This window comes from Equus caballus, chromosome 7, assembly GCF_041296265.1.
Source record: "Equus caballus isolate H_3958 breed thoroughbred chromosome 7, TB-T2T, whole genome shotgun sequence".
Taxonomy (NCBI): Eukaryota; Metazoa; Chordata; class Mammalia; order Perissodactyla; family Equidae; genus Equus; species Equus caballus.
In genome coordinates this window covers 14,245,294-14,265,051 of record NC_091690.1, presented here as the reverse complement: position 1 = coordinate 14,265,051, position 19,758 = coordinate 14,245,294, and the positions used below count along the sequence as shown (strand labels likewise).

Below are 19,758 nucleotides of genomic sequence, written 5' to 3'. Positions count from 1 at the left end.
CTCCTTGGAGGAAAATTTATACATTGTAAACGGTCTCTCAGCTTCTTAGTATTCTTTCTGCAAACTCTTGCAATATAGAAAGGGCTTATTTTTTTCCTCCAAGGTATCATTAGGGAATCAGGTTAGATAGCTATCCCTCTTCAGTTCAGTGGACTGAAGTTCTTAAAAGAAGTTCCCCATTACAGGTTTCATAATAAGAAAGTATTTTTTCAATTAAATCATAAGCGTGTAAACCAAATAATAGGAAAAGTGTGACTTAAAATCATAGCATGGAAAATGACAGTTAAGACCAATATTCTGTTTCATAAATTGCTGTATCTTTGACAGCTAATAAAAATATAGAAATTCTGTACTAGATGTTGTTAGAGTCAAGATCCCACAGGATGGAGATGTGGACTAAAAAAGGAAAAAGGAAAATCTTCTCTGACATTTTCTGCAGCCGACTGAGGACATTTCATACAAAAGCAACCTGCTCCACCAGCCCTGGTGTGGATCAAACTACCAGTTTAGAACCAGGTTTATGATAACTTTGAGAATCAATGTGATTGACACCGGACACAGAAACAACTCCCTCTGTTCATGTAAACGATATTGCATCAGCCCTAGTTGGAGATAAAAAACAAACACCAAAATACCATGTAATCTCTTTGATTCCTACTGTAATTCATTCAACAGACATTTTCTGAGCACCTTCTACATCCTAGGTAGGGAATTCCAAACCTTCCAGCTCCTCAATAATTATGTCTCCTTAGTAAAGATCTGAATGTCACTTAGGAAGCAAAGAAAGGGCTTTCTAATAGTAGCATCTTCCATTTCATGAATGATTCCTAGTAGTAAAATTAATAAAATAGGCTCTTTTTTGCTCCTCTTTCCTTAAGAGTTGTACTCATCAGAGTAGGCTAGATTTTGCTGGATTTCTGCTGGGCTCTGCTTATTGTTGTCACTCAGAACTGAGAGGTAGGTCCATGCCATGCTTTGAAATTAACACTGCAATTCTAAGGCACATTGGCTTCAGCCATAAAACAGAATGAAGTACTGTATGCTGCAAGGTGGATGCGTCTCGAAAATATTATGCTAAGTGAATGAAACCAAACGTAGAGGGTCACATATTGTATGATTTTATTTAAATAAAATGCCCTGAATACATAAATCCATAGAGAGCATACACAGATTGGTGGCTTTCAGGGGCTAGAGCAGGGGGGAGGCAGAGCAACTGCTTGATGTGCACAGGGTTTCCTTTCAGAGTGACGAAAATGTTTTGGAACTAGTTAGACGTGGTGGTTGCACAACATTGTGACTATATTAATTGCTACTGAATTACTCATTTTAAAACGGTTAATTTTATGTTAGGTGAATTTCACCTCAAAAAAAATTATACCAAAAATGTTTTTTTTAATTTTTGAAAAGTCAAAAACAAAGCACATTGTCAATTTGTATATTTGTACTATATTTGATTATAGTCTGTAGATGAAACGGTCGTGTTTATAATATCTGCCAGGCATTTTAGTCAATAAATGTGAGTAATAAAACTATTTGAGAACTATGTAATCACTGGTTTTTCTTTTCAGGAATTACCATCCTACTATTTAAGATTTTCACCTAGAATTTTTCTCATCTGTGTTATCTCACTATATAATTGCCTGCCTTGAATTTGAAATCTTCCCAGGAACCTCTGTATTCATTTCTACTTAAGTTATTACTGTGATGTTGGAAGCTAGCATTTGGAATATCTCCCTCAGTAGAATCATTTTTGAAAATCCATTCACATGCTGGTTTTCCTCTTACACATCATTAATGAAGGTGTCAGCTAGAAAGGTCGGTAATAGCAATGCCTGCAGCACCCCACTGATCTTTTGAGTAGAATTTGACATATTGCCTTTAATAATTGCCCTGTCCTTGTCAACTCATTCTCAGTTCATGTTGGGGGCGTCATGGTCAAATTAATTAAAATTAATTTTTTCTCTATTTATGGTAGTGAGATGCTATCTAATACCACACTGGTGATACCTGTGTACCAAACTTTCTTTGCTACTATTGGGCTCTCTTGCTGGCAGCACTTCTGTTTAATTATTATGATAGTTAGTGACAACGGTTTCCATGATAATAGAGGGCTGATTTTTCATTTCAGGATCACCCTGTGCTGGCTCTTCCTTTTCCTGGCTGTAATCTATAGACTGTTTCACTGCTCATTAGTACCTCTAAGCCGCGAGGAAATAACAAGGGCAAACTCAACTTCTGTTCATTTTGCCTCGTTAGCAGCCTATTTTCAGTCTAAAAACTGCTTTGGGGAGTGAGGGGGAGGATTGATAGTGTGAATTAAATGGGTGTGTGGTTTATCCATCAGTGTAAGCTTCCACTGACATGGACACCTAAAGTTACAGTTAGACTCTTTGAGTTGGAAGGACGCATGGTGTGATCCTCTGCCCCTGTGTTTCTCACGGTGGGGAGTACTGCTGGAGATTTGGGAGGGACAGTCATGTCTTACAGGATTCTTCCCTACACTAAAGGACATTGAGGACTCTGGGACCTGGAGTTCTAAAAGCCAGTAGTTTCCAGGACAATCCAAAGTACGCTGTGCATTTCTGGGTGCCTCCAAGTGGTAGCAGATATGCTGCTTGATGAGCAAACTGAGGCCCATAGAAGTTTGATGCCTTACCTAAAGACATGTGTCCAGTAAGTGGCAAAATTGGTGATAGAACCAAAATGCCTGCTTTCTTTGTCCAGTGTTTCTTCTATCAGCATAGCTACTTTTATTTAAAATATTTAAATTAGAGTCTTAAGTAGATCCTGAGAATTGGTCTGAAATTCAGTTACTTTTCCTACTCAGTTTGCTCTCTTGTGCTCTAAGATGACTATTTCATATCTTCCCCTGACTCCTCAATCCTTCAGCGCTCTCAACCCTCATCTCACTCCTAGCTGGTGCCCTTGCTTCTTATTTCACTGTGAAAATAGAAGATAGTGGAGAACTAGCTCATCTTCATGCCATCAGATCTGCCATCCTGCTTGCGTGTACACCTATATACTGTGCCTGCCCTCCCCTTACAAGCAATGAACTCTTCCTGCTGTCTAAGCCCAATTCTTCTCTCATATGCAAAGACTGTGCTTTCTTGAGTTACCATGTTCTCTCTTGTTTCTTCCATTTCTCCTTCCCACTGGACATTCTTGTCAACATATAAACATATTGAAATCCTTACCTTTGTAGTAAAGGAAATGCTCTTGTGGCCCCTTCATCTACTATGATGTTTCTCCACTTCCCTAGATGAATTCTTTCCTGCAAGTATTGTTAGTACTTGTTCTCCCCACTTCCTTCACTCCAGTTGACTCCTCAACTTTCTCAGACTAAGCTTTCTTTCCCCACCACACCCACAAAGTCATTCTTGTCAAAGTTACCAACAACCTCCACCTTCCCAAATCTAGCCATGAATTCTTAGCCGACTTCCTAATCTCCTGGCAGTATGTGACTCAATGACTGCACCATTCTTCAGGAAACATTTGGCTTCTAAAGCTAAACATGGTCTTCTTTATGTCTCTGCCTACAGTACTCACAGCTTTTCATTGATGAGATGTTATATAGAGAGTCCAGTAATCTCTGTAGTCATCTCAAAAATGTATACTAGATTATTCATATGTATCTTGGTAGACTGAAATAAGTCAGTGTTTCTTAATCACTATCAAAGATAGTGTATACTAGAATTATTTTGGCCAATTATAAATGAACATAATGCCTTTAATCTGGCTAATCACCTTCACCTATTCTCCGTGGCATCTCAGCTAAAGGATGCTGAATCACTAACCTATTCTCTGAACTTCCTCAAGGACTTAAACTCATCCCTTTAGTTGGCTGCCAAGTTCTTTAGACCTTCATAAAGCTGTGCTGTAAAGTTAAGAGTGCAAATGGAAATTTGAAACTTCCACATTTATAGCACTTAGCTACAACCCGAAATATGTTTATAATGTTTTTCAAAGAATAAAGCATTTGAACATATATTCCCGCTGTTCTTTTGGAATTTTTGCTAAATGACTTTTTTTTAAATGATTTAACCTGAATCATTGAAAATCCTTGGATAGCATGGAAGAGTTTTACCATTTTTCATAAGACTTAAACAATTTTTTAGTTATTGAACACTTAGAGAAAAAGAGCAAGCATTCTTTTAGTTTCTAGCATTAATAAAGGCACTTTCGGACCAGACACTTAACAGTCATTATATAATGAGGTTTTGACAGTGGAGACCTTGCCATATGGGGACATAACCTCCAAAGCTTATGGAATATCAGTGAGACTGTTTTCTGTCAATTACTGCTTTGGAGACCAAGTGATGACAGTTGGCAGTGTCTGAACAGAGAATATCTTTGTTTCTGTTTTACTTTAACTGCCCATCTGTTGCTTTAACTTCGTACAATTATTTCTGATAGAATGAGGTTTATAGCACTCACTCCAGTATATTTATATAGAACTTTTCCTAATATCATTTAGTTCTAAATTTTTGGTCAGATATGCTAGAAATGAAGTTATTAAACAGTGAATTGAAGAACTGACTCAACTGACAACAAAAGTTGCCTTGTGTATGTGCTTCTGATGTACCATTGATGTCATCAACTTCTCTGTGCCATCATCCCTCAGTTCTACGAAAGCTGCCCTTGTCACAGGTTTTATTGTTCTTCCAGGGGCAAAGGTTAAAGATAAACTTGGTCATTTTGCTTTTCTTCAAATTGTTTGGCACACTGGTTGTTAGTGGCTGACCTGTTTTTCCTTCTTAGACCTCTGCTTCCGTGGCAACACCACAATCTGGTCATATCTTCCTCTCCTTTTTCCCATCCCCCAAATCTGTGGCTTTCAACTGAAGACTCATAAGCCCTCCCATGTTTTTTCCACCCCTCAGCCAGATGCTCATCAAATCTTCTTCTTCTAGCCATCATCTGCAGTCTATAAGCACATCTCTTTATCAGAAGCTGCTTGTCTTTTCACTGCTCCCCATTGTACAATCCTACCTTCCATTCTGTTCATTGCATCTTGACCTTCCAATAGTTCCCTGACAACTTAACATAAACATGAAGGTAACATCATTATTTATTTGTGCTTCTCTCTCAAGTTTCTGCTCCTTTGTTCAAACATTCTTTTAAAACTTAAAACCTAGAATTTACTTTAAGGCTTAAATTCAGTCCATCACTGTCCTTACTGTAAGTATAAAAAAATGATATAATTTTGTTTTATCAGTGCTTTTTCAGGATAATCCAAATTCAGAGATAATTTAAATATTTACTTGAAGCCCATGTCTCTGTTTTCTGATATCAGTTTCTTCTCATTTCATTTTTTCAGTTGCATAAATATATACCACTTCCAGGGAAAATTAAAGAAGTTTCATCAGCTTAACTTACATTGTGGACTTTCTTGAAAAAATATATAGGGTTTCTTTCATTAAATACTTATAGCACTTCTTTTAAAATGTGATTTTCTTACAACTTTTAAATGATTAACTTTCCAGTCCAGAAATATTTGATGAATGAGTTTAAATACAGTTATTTCTCCTATACAAAATAGATTGGGATATTCTACTTTCAACATTTGGACATATACTGATAACATGGATCATTGATCATTCAGGCCTATTAAATTTGCAGCTTGTTTGGAGGTGCCCACAGCATGCCCACATGCTTTAAATTAAAAATGCACTACCAGGGCTGGCCCAGTGGCCGAGTAGTTAAAGTTCCGCATGCTCTGCTTAGCTGCAGACCTACTCCATTCATCAGCCATGTTGGCTCAGGGCTAATCTTCATCAAGCGAAAAAAAAAAAAAAGGAGGATGGGCAACAGATGTTACCTCAGGGCAAATTTTCCTCACCAAAAATAAAATCCTCTTCGAACACTTGTAGGGTGACCAACTGTCCTGGTTTGCCTGGGACTAAGGCCGTTGCCAGGACTCAGGACTATCAATCTTCACGACAGAACGGGCCTAGGCAAACTGGGTGGATTTAGCCACTGCAAACACTAGTTAAATTGCCTTTAGATGGAGCAACTGGCAACTTTACCAGACTAAAACTGTTTTTCCAGTTAGAGGAACTAGAGGGAAAAAAACAAGAGAAGAAACCATTTTCTTTTTCTTTTTGAGAAAGACTTTTGTGAATCTGTATTTCTAACCAATAGGCTTATTTTAAGAACATCATTAGAAAAATCACAAGATAATTTCCTCCTATGTTAAAGTCCCTAGAATGCAACATGGGACTGTGCTCCAGATGAGAGTGCAGAGTTTATCATCCTATGGTTAATTGATATATTGATTCTGTGTCCAAATAATAGATGCTGGTTACCAACATAAGCATGTTCCAGGTAAAGTAATCACTTAAATCCATCAAAGTCTTACCCTACAACATCAATCACCATTCTAAAATCTTACGCTACCAGCACTTTACTACAAGGACCCCTTGAGATGACGAGGGAAATTAATCTAAAATTACATTAATTCACATATTCCCCCTTCCAAACTCATGTCATGTCTAGAGAGTCAGTTAGTCTATCAGTTAAAAAGTATCAGTGATTTGCACGCATCAATGTCACTAACTGGACTCTGTTGTCATTTTTACTGCTAGTGTTTTGGTAGTTTCTGTAGGGGTTTTTTTTTTTTTTTTTTTTTGACCCCCGTGCATAAGCAGTTGGGCCATTTATTGGCATTGGGAAAGCATTCCCCTAAACAAGGGAGGAGACTCTGAACACTAAAGGCTCTCCCATTTTGTGAAAACTTGAGACCAAACTTCCCATCATCTGTACACAGCTTAATCACCAACAGGAGGGAGAATTCAAGTTAATGAAATTTTGTGACGATTTTGAACTGGTGTCTAGGATTAAAATGTGTCAAGTAAAGGTTACATGGTGGAAAGAACTTGAAATCAGAAAGACTTGAATTCGGCCATCTGGTAGGTCAGTCAGTGTTTTTCTGATTGTGGATCAGGATACCTTGGTGGGATACAATTAGTGGGACATGTCTGTTATCTTTCTTAAATAATAAGATATAATGTTTCAGAGAAATAGACTAGGAAAGGATAAAACATGTCATATTATTTCAAGAACTTTTTGTTTCAGAGATAGACTTGTGTATGCGCATGTGTTTTGTGTGTGGGTGTGACATAAAAATGGATCATAATCTAAAATGTAGATTGTCGTCAAGAAAAAGTTTAAAAAACACTAAGCTTTGAATATTTGAATGTTTCATAGTAATTCTGAGCCTTAAATTTCCCAACTGCAAAATGGAGTTAATGATAACTACTTTGAGGGTCTATTCTGAGAATTAACGGCAGTAATAAATGCAAGGTACCTTGCATAGCACCTGATTTATGTAGTAGACATGCAAAAGATGTTGCCTTTTACTAAACCTAATCCATTTAAAATTTAATTGATTAAGATCTATGCAAGTGTACACAGGATTAGGTTAAGACTTTAAATCCATGAAACTAATTTTTAAAATACTTTCTGATTTGAAAGACAGTGTAAAAAATTAATCAGTAAGGGCATTGCTTAATTAATTCACTCTGTTTATTGACTTTTCTTTGAGATCATTGTTTTTCAATTCAATGAAAGTGTTTTTAATTTACAAATCCATTCACTCAAGTGATATTTTTAGAAGCTGGAATATGTCCAAAGGAATGTGACAGAAATTTTTAGGTGATTCCAAACTTACCCTATGAGGAACAGTTAAAGAATTTGGTGAAAGCCTACAAAAGAGAATATTTAAGATGACATCAATTTCATATATTAAAAGGATTGTCTCGTGCCAGAGAAATTTTTAACGTGTTGTTGGCAAAAGGAAGAGTGAAGACTAATTTATTGAAAGTTATGGAATAATAGCATTCAGCTCAAAATAAGAAACAGGGACTTATAGCTGAGACTGATCCTAAAACATTATAGCTACTTAGAACAGATGTTCCTCTGGGAAGGGAGAATGAGGATGGTCAGATCTGATATTGTGCAAATTGTCTTTTAATTTAAAGATTCAGTGATTTTTAGATTGGCTTTTATGGGTTAGATATCCTGATAAGCCATATACTAAACTTTTATGTTGAGCAGTCTCATGTGACATATGCAAATAAGATGTTTTTTGCATAAAGGGGCCTGAAAATTGAGTCCAGTGGAAGATGCTGAGGAGTTTGCATATTTTTGTCTGTGAAGGAATCCATGTATTTATCAGTCAGTTCTCCTCTAGTCACAGTACTTAATTAGAAAAAGTAGAAAAGAAGTTTGTCCATTGGTCGTTTATAGCAGTTCTCCTGGGTGTAAGCCTTGGTGCTGGTGCAGATGTAGAAAGGCTGAGGAATATGAGCATAGGAACACCTATAAGGAAGAAGGAAACTAGGAGGTGAACTGATGGTGGCTGGAGGGGAAGAGCTGATTCTCTTTAGAAAGAAGATGCTTAGTCTCACCAAGAAGCAGACCAAGAAAGGGATATGGTGATTATAGGGGAGGATTTTTTTTTTCTGTAGGATATCGTAGAGAAGAATATCCTAGATCATAATGTAGTCTTAGTACCTGAAAATAGCTCTCCCCTCCGAAACAATTTTTAGATGAGAAATCTAAGTTGTGTAATAGGTGAATTGATTTGCCTAAGTAATATAGAGCTAGAATCAGAACAAATATTTGTTGACTTTGAATCCACTATTCTTTCTAATGCCAGTCTTGATGGATTATTGCCCTAAAATGTTTTCGGAGCCTGATGTCCTTGGGCAGCTGGAGTACTTTTTTTTTTTTTAAGATTGCCACCTGAGCTAACAACTGTTGCCAGTCTTTTCTTTTTTTTTTTCTTTCTGTTCTTTCTCCCCAAATCCCCCGAGTACACAGTTGTATATTTTAGTTGTGGGTCCCTCCAGCTGTGGCATGTGGGACGCCACCTCAGCATGCCCCAATGAATGGCACCATGTCCATGCCCAGGATCCGAACCCGCAAAACCCCGGGCCATCGAAGCAGAGCCTGCGAACTCAACCACTCGGCCACAGGGCCGGCCCCTGGAGCTTTAGTCTCAGGTGTTTTACATGGATTGTAATTAAGTCTGGGATCTTCTGTTTTGCACTTATCCGTAGTAATGGAGAGTTGCTTTGTCAGAGTGGGTTGTAGAGCTGAATGAGGCCTTAGAGATCTTCTCATTGAGAAGGTTTGAATATTATTTTAACAGTGAAACTCTTTGTTCACACAATATTTATGTTGCAGCTTAATATATAAAGCAGATTTTTTTCCCCCCAACAAAGGAGCTGATCTAGTTGAAATGAGTACTGGGGGGCCTGGACCACTGCCTGCTGCTCCCTCCCACTCCCATTGCAATGTAACCACGAGGCTTCCAAGAAGCCCCATAATTTAAAGAAAAAAAAGATCTACTTGATTGCCTTTGTTTTACAACCAGAATTTCTTTGAATGCAAGAGAAAGAGGAAATTATGTTAGGACATCCAAGGAGAAAAATCCATTTTCTCAAATATGGCAAAAATAGCCTTTAAGGGCAGATTGCAGTGAGCATGACTCCAGGGACGTGCAGGGGAAGGAAGGATGTAAAATATAAGGAAATTGGCCCTTGTGCTGTGCAAAACAGACATTTATAAGTACTGCATTAATCAATTCAAGAGTATAATTGACCCACCATTTTTCATATTTTTCCCAAAGGAAACAAAATCTGCAAAAATAGACATATTTCTCTGAATATAAATAATTGTTAGTGCTGACTTGAAATTGTTTTATGTAGATGCTTTGTAGGGTCTGCAGCAATGGCTTTTTCTGGGGAATTCGGCAAAGTAGCAACTGGTTTGGACAAGCCACTCTGTAATCTGATAGGACAGTGTCTCCAAAGGAAGAGGCTGATTTTCCTTTCATGGATTATCTGGAAAACAATTAGAGCCTGAAGAGCTTTCGTAAGATGAGGTTCAGTGATCTTTGGATAAGGGGAATGGAAGAGGGGCTGAGATCAAGCGATCATGACTGACATAGTGACAGATCTGAGGACTTAGACCCAAGGCCAGGTTTAGTTGTTACTGATGTTTTTAATGATTACATTGCCAGTGAGCTCATGTCTTATAATTTCCCGGAACCTGAGACTCCCTCAAGGTGGTGGCCTATTTTTAACCTGCCTCAATGCTTTTTTCTTCCTGAATCCATGACTGAATGTTTAGTAGTATTTGCTGCTTCCTTGTTTGAAGACTCTTCTTGCCCAGCACCACTTACCAGCTTAGCACATGGAGGTAACTCTCCCTCAGGAAGAAAGTGAGTCTGTGTGCCAGTGGTGCCGATCACCAGCACGTTTTTCTTCAAGTCAATGGAACACTGATGTCTCCTGAGCATATCTAGCCCTAGAAGCATGTCCATGGGCTGCTCCTCGAGTATAGAGAAAGAGCATTGTAAGAAATCACCTTCGATTTGAATCTGAGCCAGATGAATTCGGCCAATAATTCTCTGCATGCCCACTCCTTTAGCAATCCCAGCCCACCGTCGGTCAACCAGCCGTATTATATTACATCTCTCCGCACAAGCTTGGCTCATAATGGTCATTTGGGCTCCTGAGTCAACAAAAGCCTTCAAAGGATGTCCGTTCACTTTGCAGTTGATATAGAGCATGGCCACTTGTCCGAAACTCTCTGGAGCCTCTTCCATTGCTATGTTCATGTTTTCCTCAATGTTCTGCTGCCGGATTTCTTCTTCTATTTTGGCCTGAGCTTCCAAATCAAATGGATCAGCTGAACAGAGGCGAAGCCTCTCTTGCTCTCTCAGGGCCCTTTCCCTTTGCTGCTCCATCAGGACCTGAGAAAACGTCTCAAGGTTTCCGCTGAGCAGGGCTTCCGCCAAGGTGGGGTTGCGCTCCTTCAGCAGGGACAGATCATGGGGATTGGACAGCAGCATGCTTCGGATCAAGGCGGGGCTGTCCAGACCTTGAGCAGACCTCATCTTCTCTCCAGAGTCCAGGCCATGGGCCTTCTGGGCTGATGGTGCACGCTGCTGCTGATGGTGCTGCTGCCGGGAGCTGGATGTCCCAGGCTCGGCTATCCCACTGAAATCAATTCGAGGGAGGCTTGATGTCCGTCCGGGATGCCAAGGTCCCACATTCTCCTTCTGAAGTAAAACAACGACATCGCCGTCTTTGAGGCCATAGGAGCCTAGGGAACAGTGGTCGTCAGTGAGGAGTCGCTCCATGTAGATGATCTGGGTCTCTTCAGCAGGAACACCGGACTCAAGCTCACAGAGGACCCGAAAGTTGTGGAGCTCGAAGTCAGGGCTGACCTGGAGGGAGAAGGTTACTTCGGAGAGGTCCCTCCGCACGCAGTACACAGTGACCAGCATGGCATGGGCTTCAGAGGGCCAGGTAGGCAGAGGGTATGGATGGTTCTCTGGCTGACTGGAGCTGGTCTTTGTTGATGGCTCAGCTGCTCCTCAAGACTTGGTGCCTCGCTTAGGTTCATTCACCTCTCCAAGAGGCCCAGCCACTCACCAGTCTGGGGGCCGCTGGCCAGCCTCAGTGCCTGCTGCTTGGCCCTATGGAACCTTGAGGTAACATGTTATGTTCCAAAGTTCATTTGTATGTGTGCTGTTTGGAACTTAGAATGCCCATTCCCATAGAAACGAAGTTACTCGAGTCCACTAGGTTCCAAGGCTAGCCCTTCAAAACTTATTTAACCCGTGATATGAAAAAGATTATTTCAGGGGGCTGGCCCCGTGGCCAAGTGGTTAAGTTCACGCACTCAGCTGCAGGCGGCCCAGTGTTTCGTTGGTTCGAATCCTGGGTGCGGACATGGCACTGCTCATCAAACCACGCTGAGGCAGCGTCCCACATGCCACAACTAGAAGGACCCACAACGAAGAATATACAACTATGTACTGGGGGCCTTTGGGGAGAAAAAGGGAAAAAAAAAATCCTTTAAAAAAAAAAAAGATTATTTCATCTCTTCCTAAACAGCATGTTAACATCCATTTTGTTTGTTTGAGAATTGTATCCTACATACTTTTACTTATTCTCCAAACAGTGAGTATTTTTTCTCAGATAGCAAGTATCATGCTGTGTGCTTGATATGAAAGATAGGGCAGCCTGAGTCCTGCCCCTGAGGTGCTCACATTCTAGGGAGGGACTGATGGCAAATGGGTAAATCACAATACTGGAGAAAAGTGCTTTTACGTGGCTACATTCAGCATAATAAAGGAAAGCAGAACGGAGGATGTTTCTCTGACAGGGAGACATGGTGGGTGTTGAAGGATGAGCATTTTCTGTGAAAAATGGTGAGAGTCACCCCAGACGAAAAAAAACTGCATGTACAAAAGCAAGAATTCATGACAAGGTCTGTTATTTCCAGAGAAAAGTGAAACATGCAGTGTAACAGGAGAAATTTGTACATGCATTTGAATGACAGGATATGAAGCTGGAGAAAATTGACTGGAGCCAATTTATAAAGAGTCCAAGGATTAGAAATATTATCAATAAGCAAGAATCCCCTCTCCAAAAAAAAAGAGGGAAGAAAAAGAGAAAGGAAAGGAAAGGGAAAAGATTTAAAGCAGATATTTGTAATATTTATTGTTTTTCATTTAACTGATTTAAGGAAGAGGTTTCTCATGACACATGGAGGACACACAGTAGCAGCAGGGACAGGAAGAGGCTTTCTCAATGGCTCAAAGAGGGAGCAGTTGCTAGAGTATGAAAATCTAAGGAAGACTAAAGCCGAAGCAGTGGAGAATAAAAATCTTTCTTGAGTAGAATGGACAGGATGTGTTTACCCTTTGGATGTGGGGAATGTAAAAGAAGGAGAGTGTGTGGATAGCACAGAGGGTCTCTAAAATGGGAGACTGGTTAAAAATAGGCCATTACCTTCAATGGACGAGCAAGATGAACCTTTGAGGAGACCAATTTGATATCAATTCTGTAGTAAAATGCACGATGAGTGCCACTCTGGGGCCGGATAAGCCTCACTCTCTGACCCGAGGGCACAGCCCCTCACACACGCACACCAGAGTGGAGGCCTGCAGAGTAAGGGTAAAGAGGTCCTTCAGGTAAATGATGATTAGGTAGAAATCCTTGAGTGCCAGTTATTTTTCTTTCTGTTTCACAAAGTGTTATGCGCTGTGAAGAGCTCATGCTTGCCTGGCTTGGTCTTCCTGGGCGTATCTTAATATGGACCAAACAATAGTCAAACTCCTCTGCCTCATCCCCTCTCCTTAATTCAAGTCTTGCCAGAAGACCGGCACCACTACGTAGAGAAGTATGTTGCATTAGCCTAAAGAATTTTTTTTTGCCTCCTGTTTCTCTTATGCTTGTCTCAGATGGAAGACCTTATCTCACTCATTGTTGTAATTATCATAATGTTTCCGTACCCATATTCATTTATATTGGAAATGTTGACTGAATGCCCAGTGTGTGGGAAGCATGTGCTTCTGGGGATAGACACATGAATAAAGTTAAATACAGGCTGTATTCTTAAAGGAGCTCACAGTCTACAAGAGGACACACATACAAATTGGTGGTGGGACAGGGAGGGGGGGAAAAAATACCGCAGAAGCCGACACAGCACGGGAGAAATTAATAATGTCTGGAGCATAAATGAAGAAGATGGAGAGGGCTTTTGAGCAAGGAAGGCTTCCCAAAAGAGTTGGGCTTAGAAAGGTGACAAGAAGTCAGCCGTGTCGGGGTGGGCCTGGGGGGAGAAAGGCTGAGAAAGGTTCAGACCATCCTCTTCTCAGCCTTTGTTTCTGATATGAAGGACTTATTACAATTTTAGGGAAAAAAAATCCAGCATTGTAACTTGTAGAGAATTATGAATCATTTAGAGCTATTTTTCACTATTTGTGGAAATGGATGGCCCTTTGACCCAGCAGTATTAAGTTAATACATTTCTTCTGTGGTTCTTAGCATCCTGGTAAGTTCCTCAGAGATCAATACTGGTTTTTCTGAGTTTGAGAACAACTATACTGTGAGACATGTCACGTGCGAATTACTCTGCTAAAGAACAGATGAGAAGCCAGGGAGGTTTCTATTCTATCTTCCTTACCGCCCCCTTCCCCACAACTAGCTTTGGACAGTTTGTTCTTAAAATCTTACTAAGTTAGAGAGATAATACTGGGGTTTGTTTTTTTTTTTAACAGTGGATAAAATTATTTTTGTAGAATAACCTTTTTTTTTTTGGCAAAGCAAGAATTCAGGGCTCACATCAAAAGAAGCTAGTATCTTTTTTTAGTATATATGTATATTACCATTTCCTTGATACTGAACATAGTTAAGCTTTATGTGCTATGTTTTATTATCTTGCTATAATTCTTTACTTTTGATGACATTTTGCATTTATGTGCTTTTAACTACTTTATCCTTTTCTGAGAACATATAAATCAAAAAGCTTCAAGGTTTGGCCAGTTAACTGTCATCATTCTATAGATCACAGGACGTCAGGATTGGCAGGGATTCTTCAGATTTTGGTCCAGCCACCCATCCAGGCCTTAAACCTCTGTTGCAAAACAGTTTGGAATCTGAAAAGATAAATACAGCCTCCTGGGGCTGTTTAGTACTTCTGTTTACATATTGTTTGATTCTTTCATTTTACTCAGCACTATTGATGATTCAAGTACGATGTGTATAATTCTCTTACCTCAAAATTTTAATCAGAAACCTCTTCTGATTATGTGATAAACTTGAGGATCATTGGGAGTGTATATAAATACTCCTAAATATAAAATGCTCTCATACCATAAATCCCTGTTGCACAGACCGCTGAGAAATGGGGGATCTGAATTTTCCAGGTGTGCTAATATAGGTAACTGAAGGCTATTGCAAGTTTTCTTGAGGAGTTTTTTGTGAAGTATATTCCCTTACTTTTCTTCCTTAGTAAGTACAAAATAGGAACATAATTGAATCTTTCTTTGATAAGTGAGACTCCTGCAAGGTCTCAGGGCTATCACTCAGAAAATCAATTCTATTGTATAGCCTAAGTACCCAGAAAATAGAAAAGATGACAGTGATTTCATACCGGCCAAGTAAATAACCCCAAAGTTATTTTTAGAATAAATCTACAATAATGCTTTTTATAATTTGCCTCTTTATGAAAACTTACTGGGGCAAAAAAAATCCATAAAATTGATGGTTCCACTTAGTATAGTCAGTTGATGTTTCAAGCACTCTTTCTTTACAGAGCAAAATAAGTGGTGTTTTTGTGACAAAAGAGTAGCTGCATAAATGTCATTATGTAGCATATACAATAATCCACGTTAAGTAGAATATATTAGTTTGCTGTTTTCAGATTCCTTCTTAATGTGCTTGGTATTACTTTTAAAATAAAGTGTAATTGAGACTTATTAAGACAGTTAAATCATCACTTGAGATTTTTCAATGCAAATTAGGAAAGATGCAGAATTTTGAAAGCTGTATTCATAGATTAAACAACTAATTTTCTCACTATTCTTCTATTTGCTATACAATAATACAATGTTATGTCAGAACTGTCACAAATGAATAAACCTTTCTTCAGATAGTTAATTATTTAATAGATGTTAAAAGTGGTCTAATGAAAGTTCAAGCTTTTTTAGTGTGTTTGGAGTTTTCCCATAAGAAAACGTTTAGTATTGCTTGTCTTTGAAGCTTAAATGCCATGATAAGACCTCTTAAACAAATATGTAAATAGATATGTAATTGAAGAAACTTATGAGACCTGAGAATTTAGTATCACCCTGCTGGGAACTCAGCTAGTGGTTTTTCCTTTCTTAAGGAGACAGAATATGGACAGAAGACCCACACATACACACACATGCACACATACACTTGCACTCACATGTGGAGAGAGAGTGAGCAAGTGCACACTCAGAACATGTTTTCAATTACTTTGAAAGTGCAGTGAAAAGATTATGTCATTTTCCAGCAGGGAGTATTGTTATGGTGCATTTTATTTATTGCTTGAATTTATAGATTATCATTTTAACATTTTATCATAAAAAGAGATGCATTTTTATTTATATATTGCATGTTGGAAATAATATAATCTCTTGATAACTTTTGGCATTTTCAAAGTATATACTTTGCAAGTCTATACGTATGTGCGTATATACATTCATGTTTATAATATCTTGATAACTTTTGGCTTTTTCAAAATATGTAAGGCTAATGTTCCAAGTCTAAATATACATGCGTGTGTATTTGCTTACTTGTAAGAATGTTTGCTGCTACAATTTTGTGCCTTATGGGCCCTTCCAATGTCTTAATTATGTGAAAATCACTCTGATCTGGGGATGCAAGCCTTGTTGTTGAAGCTTTGGAGATTACTTATAATTTGTGAGAGAAACATTTATTGATTAAATGAATTTAGTATGACAGATTAAAAACAGGATAAAAATAATTTATGGCTTTGTGGGTTGACCCACAGAGATAGCTACTTGTTTCTTAATTTTCAGTGTCTCTTAGAAAAGGAATGTTTTCGTTTTCCTGTTCCTGCTATGTGGAGAATAACCATGTAACACAAAATAGTAATAGAATGACAATAGGACCTTATGTTTTGAATTCAGCTATGATTGAGGAAAATCATTCAAAGCATTTTTTGTTGTTTACTCTTTTATAATGACGTAATCAACTCATTTCAAAAACACTTCCACTATAATTTAGAAATACCAATGTGACCTATTCATAAGTTCAAGTACACTTTAATAACTTCAATATACGTTTTCTTTGTCAAAATACTAATGCTAATTCTATATGAATTCATCATTACATTTAGGTAATAGCGTATTATCCTGAAAATGAGAAAATTAGCTGGTTCCCTCCATGTGGTGTTAATATTCAATCACCTAGGTGTCTATCTCTTCTAGGGTAGTTGATAGAAAAGTCGTGTATTTCTGAGCATAGTTCCTTAACTTCCAAGAACAATGGTGTACGTTAGACCAAAATATCAACTAGAGGACAATGCAGAGAAGTTTTCAAGTCAGCACCTTTATGAACTTTCTTATACTTTTATTTTAGAAATTATATCTGTATTTCATTAAAATTAGTTGCATGAGATATTTCCTCCATTAGTTTTTTTTTTTATGTCAGATACCTTATTGTATTCAACCTTGAAACCTCCAAAGTTCCTAACACAGGGTCTTGATCATGATGTATAAGCCAAAATGTTTGAATGAACGGCAAAATAACCACAGACCCGCACACTGGACAAGAGTCCACATGAAAGAGTAGCACTAAAATCCTAGATCTTTGTGAGTCCTTTCTGAGAGCTGCCAGGAGGATGCTGCTAAGGTTTGAAATCACTATTTGTATTTGTTTTGTTTAGTTCTAACTTACTTGTGATTTCTGTGCTTTTCCTCTTTATCCTTCCTATATAGTCATTCCTGGTGGAAAGTCAGTGGAAGGCAACATCATTCTTTGGAAGTGTCTTGGCTTGGTTTCATTAATTGCCCAGAAGTATATGTATTTGGAAAGTTATAGACTTGTTTAGCATTTCCATAGTTACTTAAGACTTTTTACTTTTTGGAGATGAGTTCAGAAACATGCTAATAATTTCTCATAGTAAATATTTAATGATGACTTCCTGTGAGCAAGTCAGTGGATGAGGTCCTTTGAGGACAGAAGGATGAATAGGAGCCACTTTCCTCCTTCACAGAACGAGATAGCTACTAGGGGAGATAAGACTCATGCACTTGGAATTATTTTATGTAATACAAAGAATAAGAGTCATGATAGATGTGTCAATAAAATGCTGTGCTTGCTTAGAAGGGATAAAGGTAACTTGTTGCAGGAGGGGAGTGCACGGAGTGGATGGGACTGTGCAGAATGCTCACTGGAGAAAGTGCCACTGAGTGGGGCCTGGAAGAATGATTTGGTCACCGCCATAGTCAAATTTTACCCACCTGTGTTTGGAGACGTACCATACCACTCACTCGACTCCTTTCTTCTCGCGCAAACATACGTTTTCCTGTTCCTTTTAAATGCCGTAACCAAATGGGTGCAGTAGGATGGTAGGATTGGTGCAGGGGAGGAAGAGTAGTCTGGCCTTCCTAAAAAGCAGTCTCCTCAACCCCAGATTCATGCAGGCACCCACACAGACACAAACAGAATGAATTGCCCATGTTTCTTTCTGCTGCAGTGTCTGACTAGTTGAGTTAAGAAACAGTCTTTATTTCATGATGGAAAAGCTTATGCAGTGCCCAAATTGAAATCTGCATAGGTCTTTTTATCAGTTCCCCTTCATCTGCTAGTGAAGATTCCTCCAAAACTTTGGCATTACCTTGCCCATCCAGTCTTAGCTTATGTTACACTCTAGCTTGTGCAGATATTTTATTAGGAAATGAGAAGAAGCTACATCTGGAACTTCCAAAAGTCTTTGTGGGTCCTTTTAATATGAATGTGTATAATTAGTGGAGATCATACTTTAATTTTAAAGAAGGTGTTGATGGAACTACACACGTGTCTATGACACAATGCAAAACTTTCTGAAAGTAGCCAATTTCCATATTATCCACGTACATTCACCTCTGGCACATGAGACTTCTAATTATAGGGTACAGAGGAGTAGCATACAGTTCACCCAAACAGGAAGGATCTGATGCCTCCAGCCACTGGCCATGCCACCCCAAAAGCTAGTTACATGGCACGTCACTTTATTTATGGTAACACTTTGGATCCAGTTGTCTTTGCAGCAGGGAAGTATGTTAGTTTCCTGACAGGGCAGAGATAATAGTGAAAAGATCTGGAGTAAATAAAAAAGCCCATTGTACCACAACAACATGGTCAATTGGATATTTCATGAATTATATGCATGATAGGTAATGTTTCTACAACTGTCTATAAAAGACAAAATTTCCAGATTGTTGTTTATGTAGCTTTCTCTATTCTAAACAACAGCTGAGTGAATTGATTGCCATGGTAATTAGCATGGCTAAAGCCCATCTGTCTATAGAATTTAATTGTATTCCAACCATGAAAATGAGAAACAAAGCCTGATAAACAAAAGCTTCATTTGTAAAAGATAGCAAATAAAAGAGAAATCAACTCACCTTCTATTTTTCTCATAAAAATCAAATTTAGTAGCTTAGATACAAGAATTCTTCCTTAGACCATCTAAATGACATCAGGTCCAGAGCATTTTCCTTCTTGTTATTAGAATGGTTTGGGAGTGTTAATGTCTCCATGGGCAATCTCTCTTTTCTGAGAGATGTGACACTCCTATGCCTATCCTCTGTTCCATTATCATTTCCATTCTACTTATGAATATTCTGTTTCACTCAGCTCATAAAATGTGCTTAACTGCTGATATGCTCTTGTTTACTCGTGTATTGGTAAAATATTTCAGTGCTGCTTATTCACAGAACGTAAGTAGTCTCTCTTTGGAGGCCTCCAGAGGACAAGAACTCATCAGATGTTGAAGAGAAAGAAGATGGAATCATTGATTCTTTTTCTTTACAAATCATGCATGAAATGGGACAGCAATGTCTCAGGCAACCTTACAAAACTGTTCTTGAGTCTTTTGTTTTTCTGTATTTCCTTTTTGTCTTCAAAACAGCTTAAAACACTATTAATTTTGAACAAAGACTTGATTTTATTTCATGTTCTTACTGCAGTGTTTTTCATCTCGAATGTACAGTTGTGGTGGGCCCTTCGTGCCTGTGGCTAAGAGACACTGGACCTAATGTTCTAAGGATAACTCGTAAATTACTGTTTATGCAACATGAAATATACTGGCATTAGATTCACATCAAATAATGGAGACCCACTGTAGCCATGGTTTCCGATATTAAAATTGGGCTCTCAGACTATTTCTTTATAGAAAAGTTTAAAGCAAATAGAATCA

General features: G+C 38.5%; 2 protein-coding genes across 3 annotated transcripts in view; one reads left to right on the top strand and one right to left on the bottom strand.

The window, feature by feature from the left end:
- The window catches only part of PDGFD (platelet derived growth factor D), a 214,697-nt gene that overhangs the window by 91,056 nt on the left and 103,883 nt on the right, over positions 1 to 19,758 (top strand). The window lies entirely within an intron of this gene.
- DDI1 (DNA damage inducible 1 homolog 1) lies at positions 9,989 to 12,464 on the bottom strand. The gene has a single exon (XM_001500413.5). The coding sequence runs from the start codon at positions 11,297 to 11,299 to the stop codon at positions 10,097 to 10,099; it is 1,203 nt and encodes a 400-aa protein (XP_001500463.1). The 5' UTR covers positions 11,300 to 12,464; the 3' UTR covers positions 9,989 to 10,096.

Excerpts from the sequence above, each read along its gene's own strand:
- DDI1 (XM_001500413.5), bottom strand. The coding sequence starts at position 11,299 with ATGCTGGTCACTGTGTACTGCGTGCGGAGGGACCTCTCCGAAGTAACC.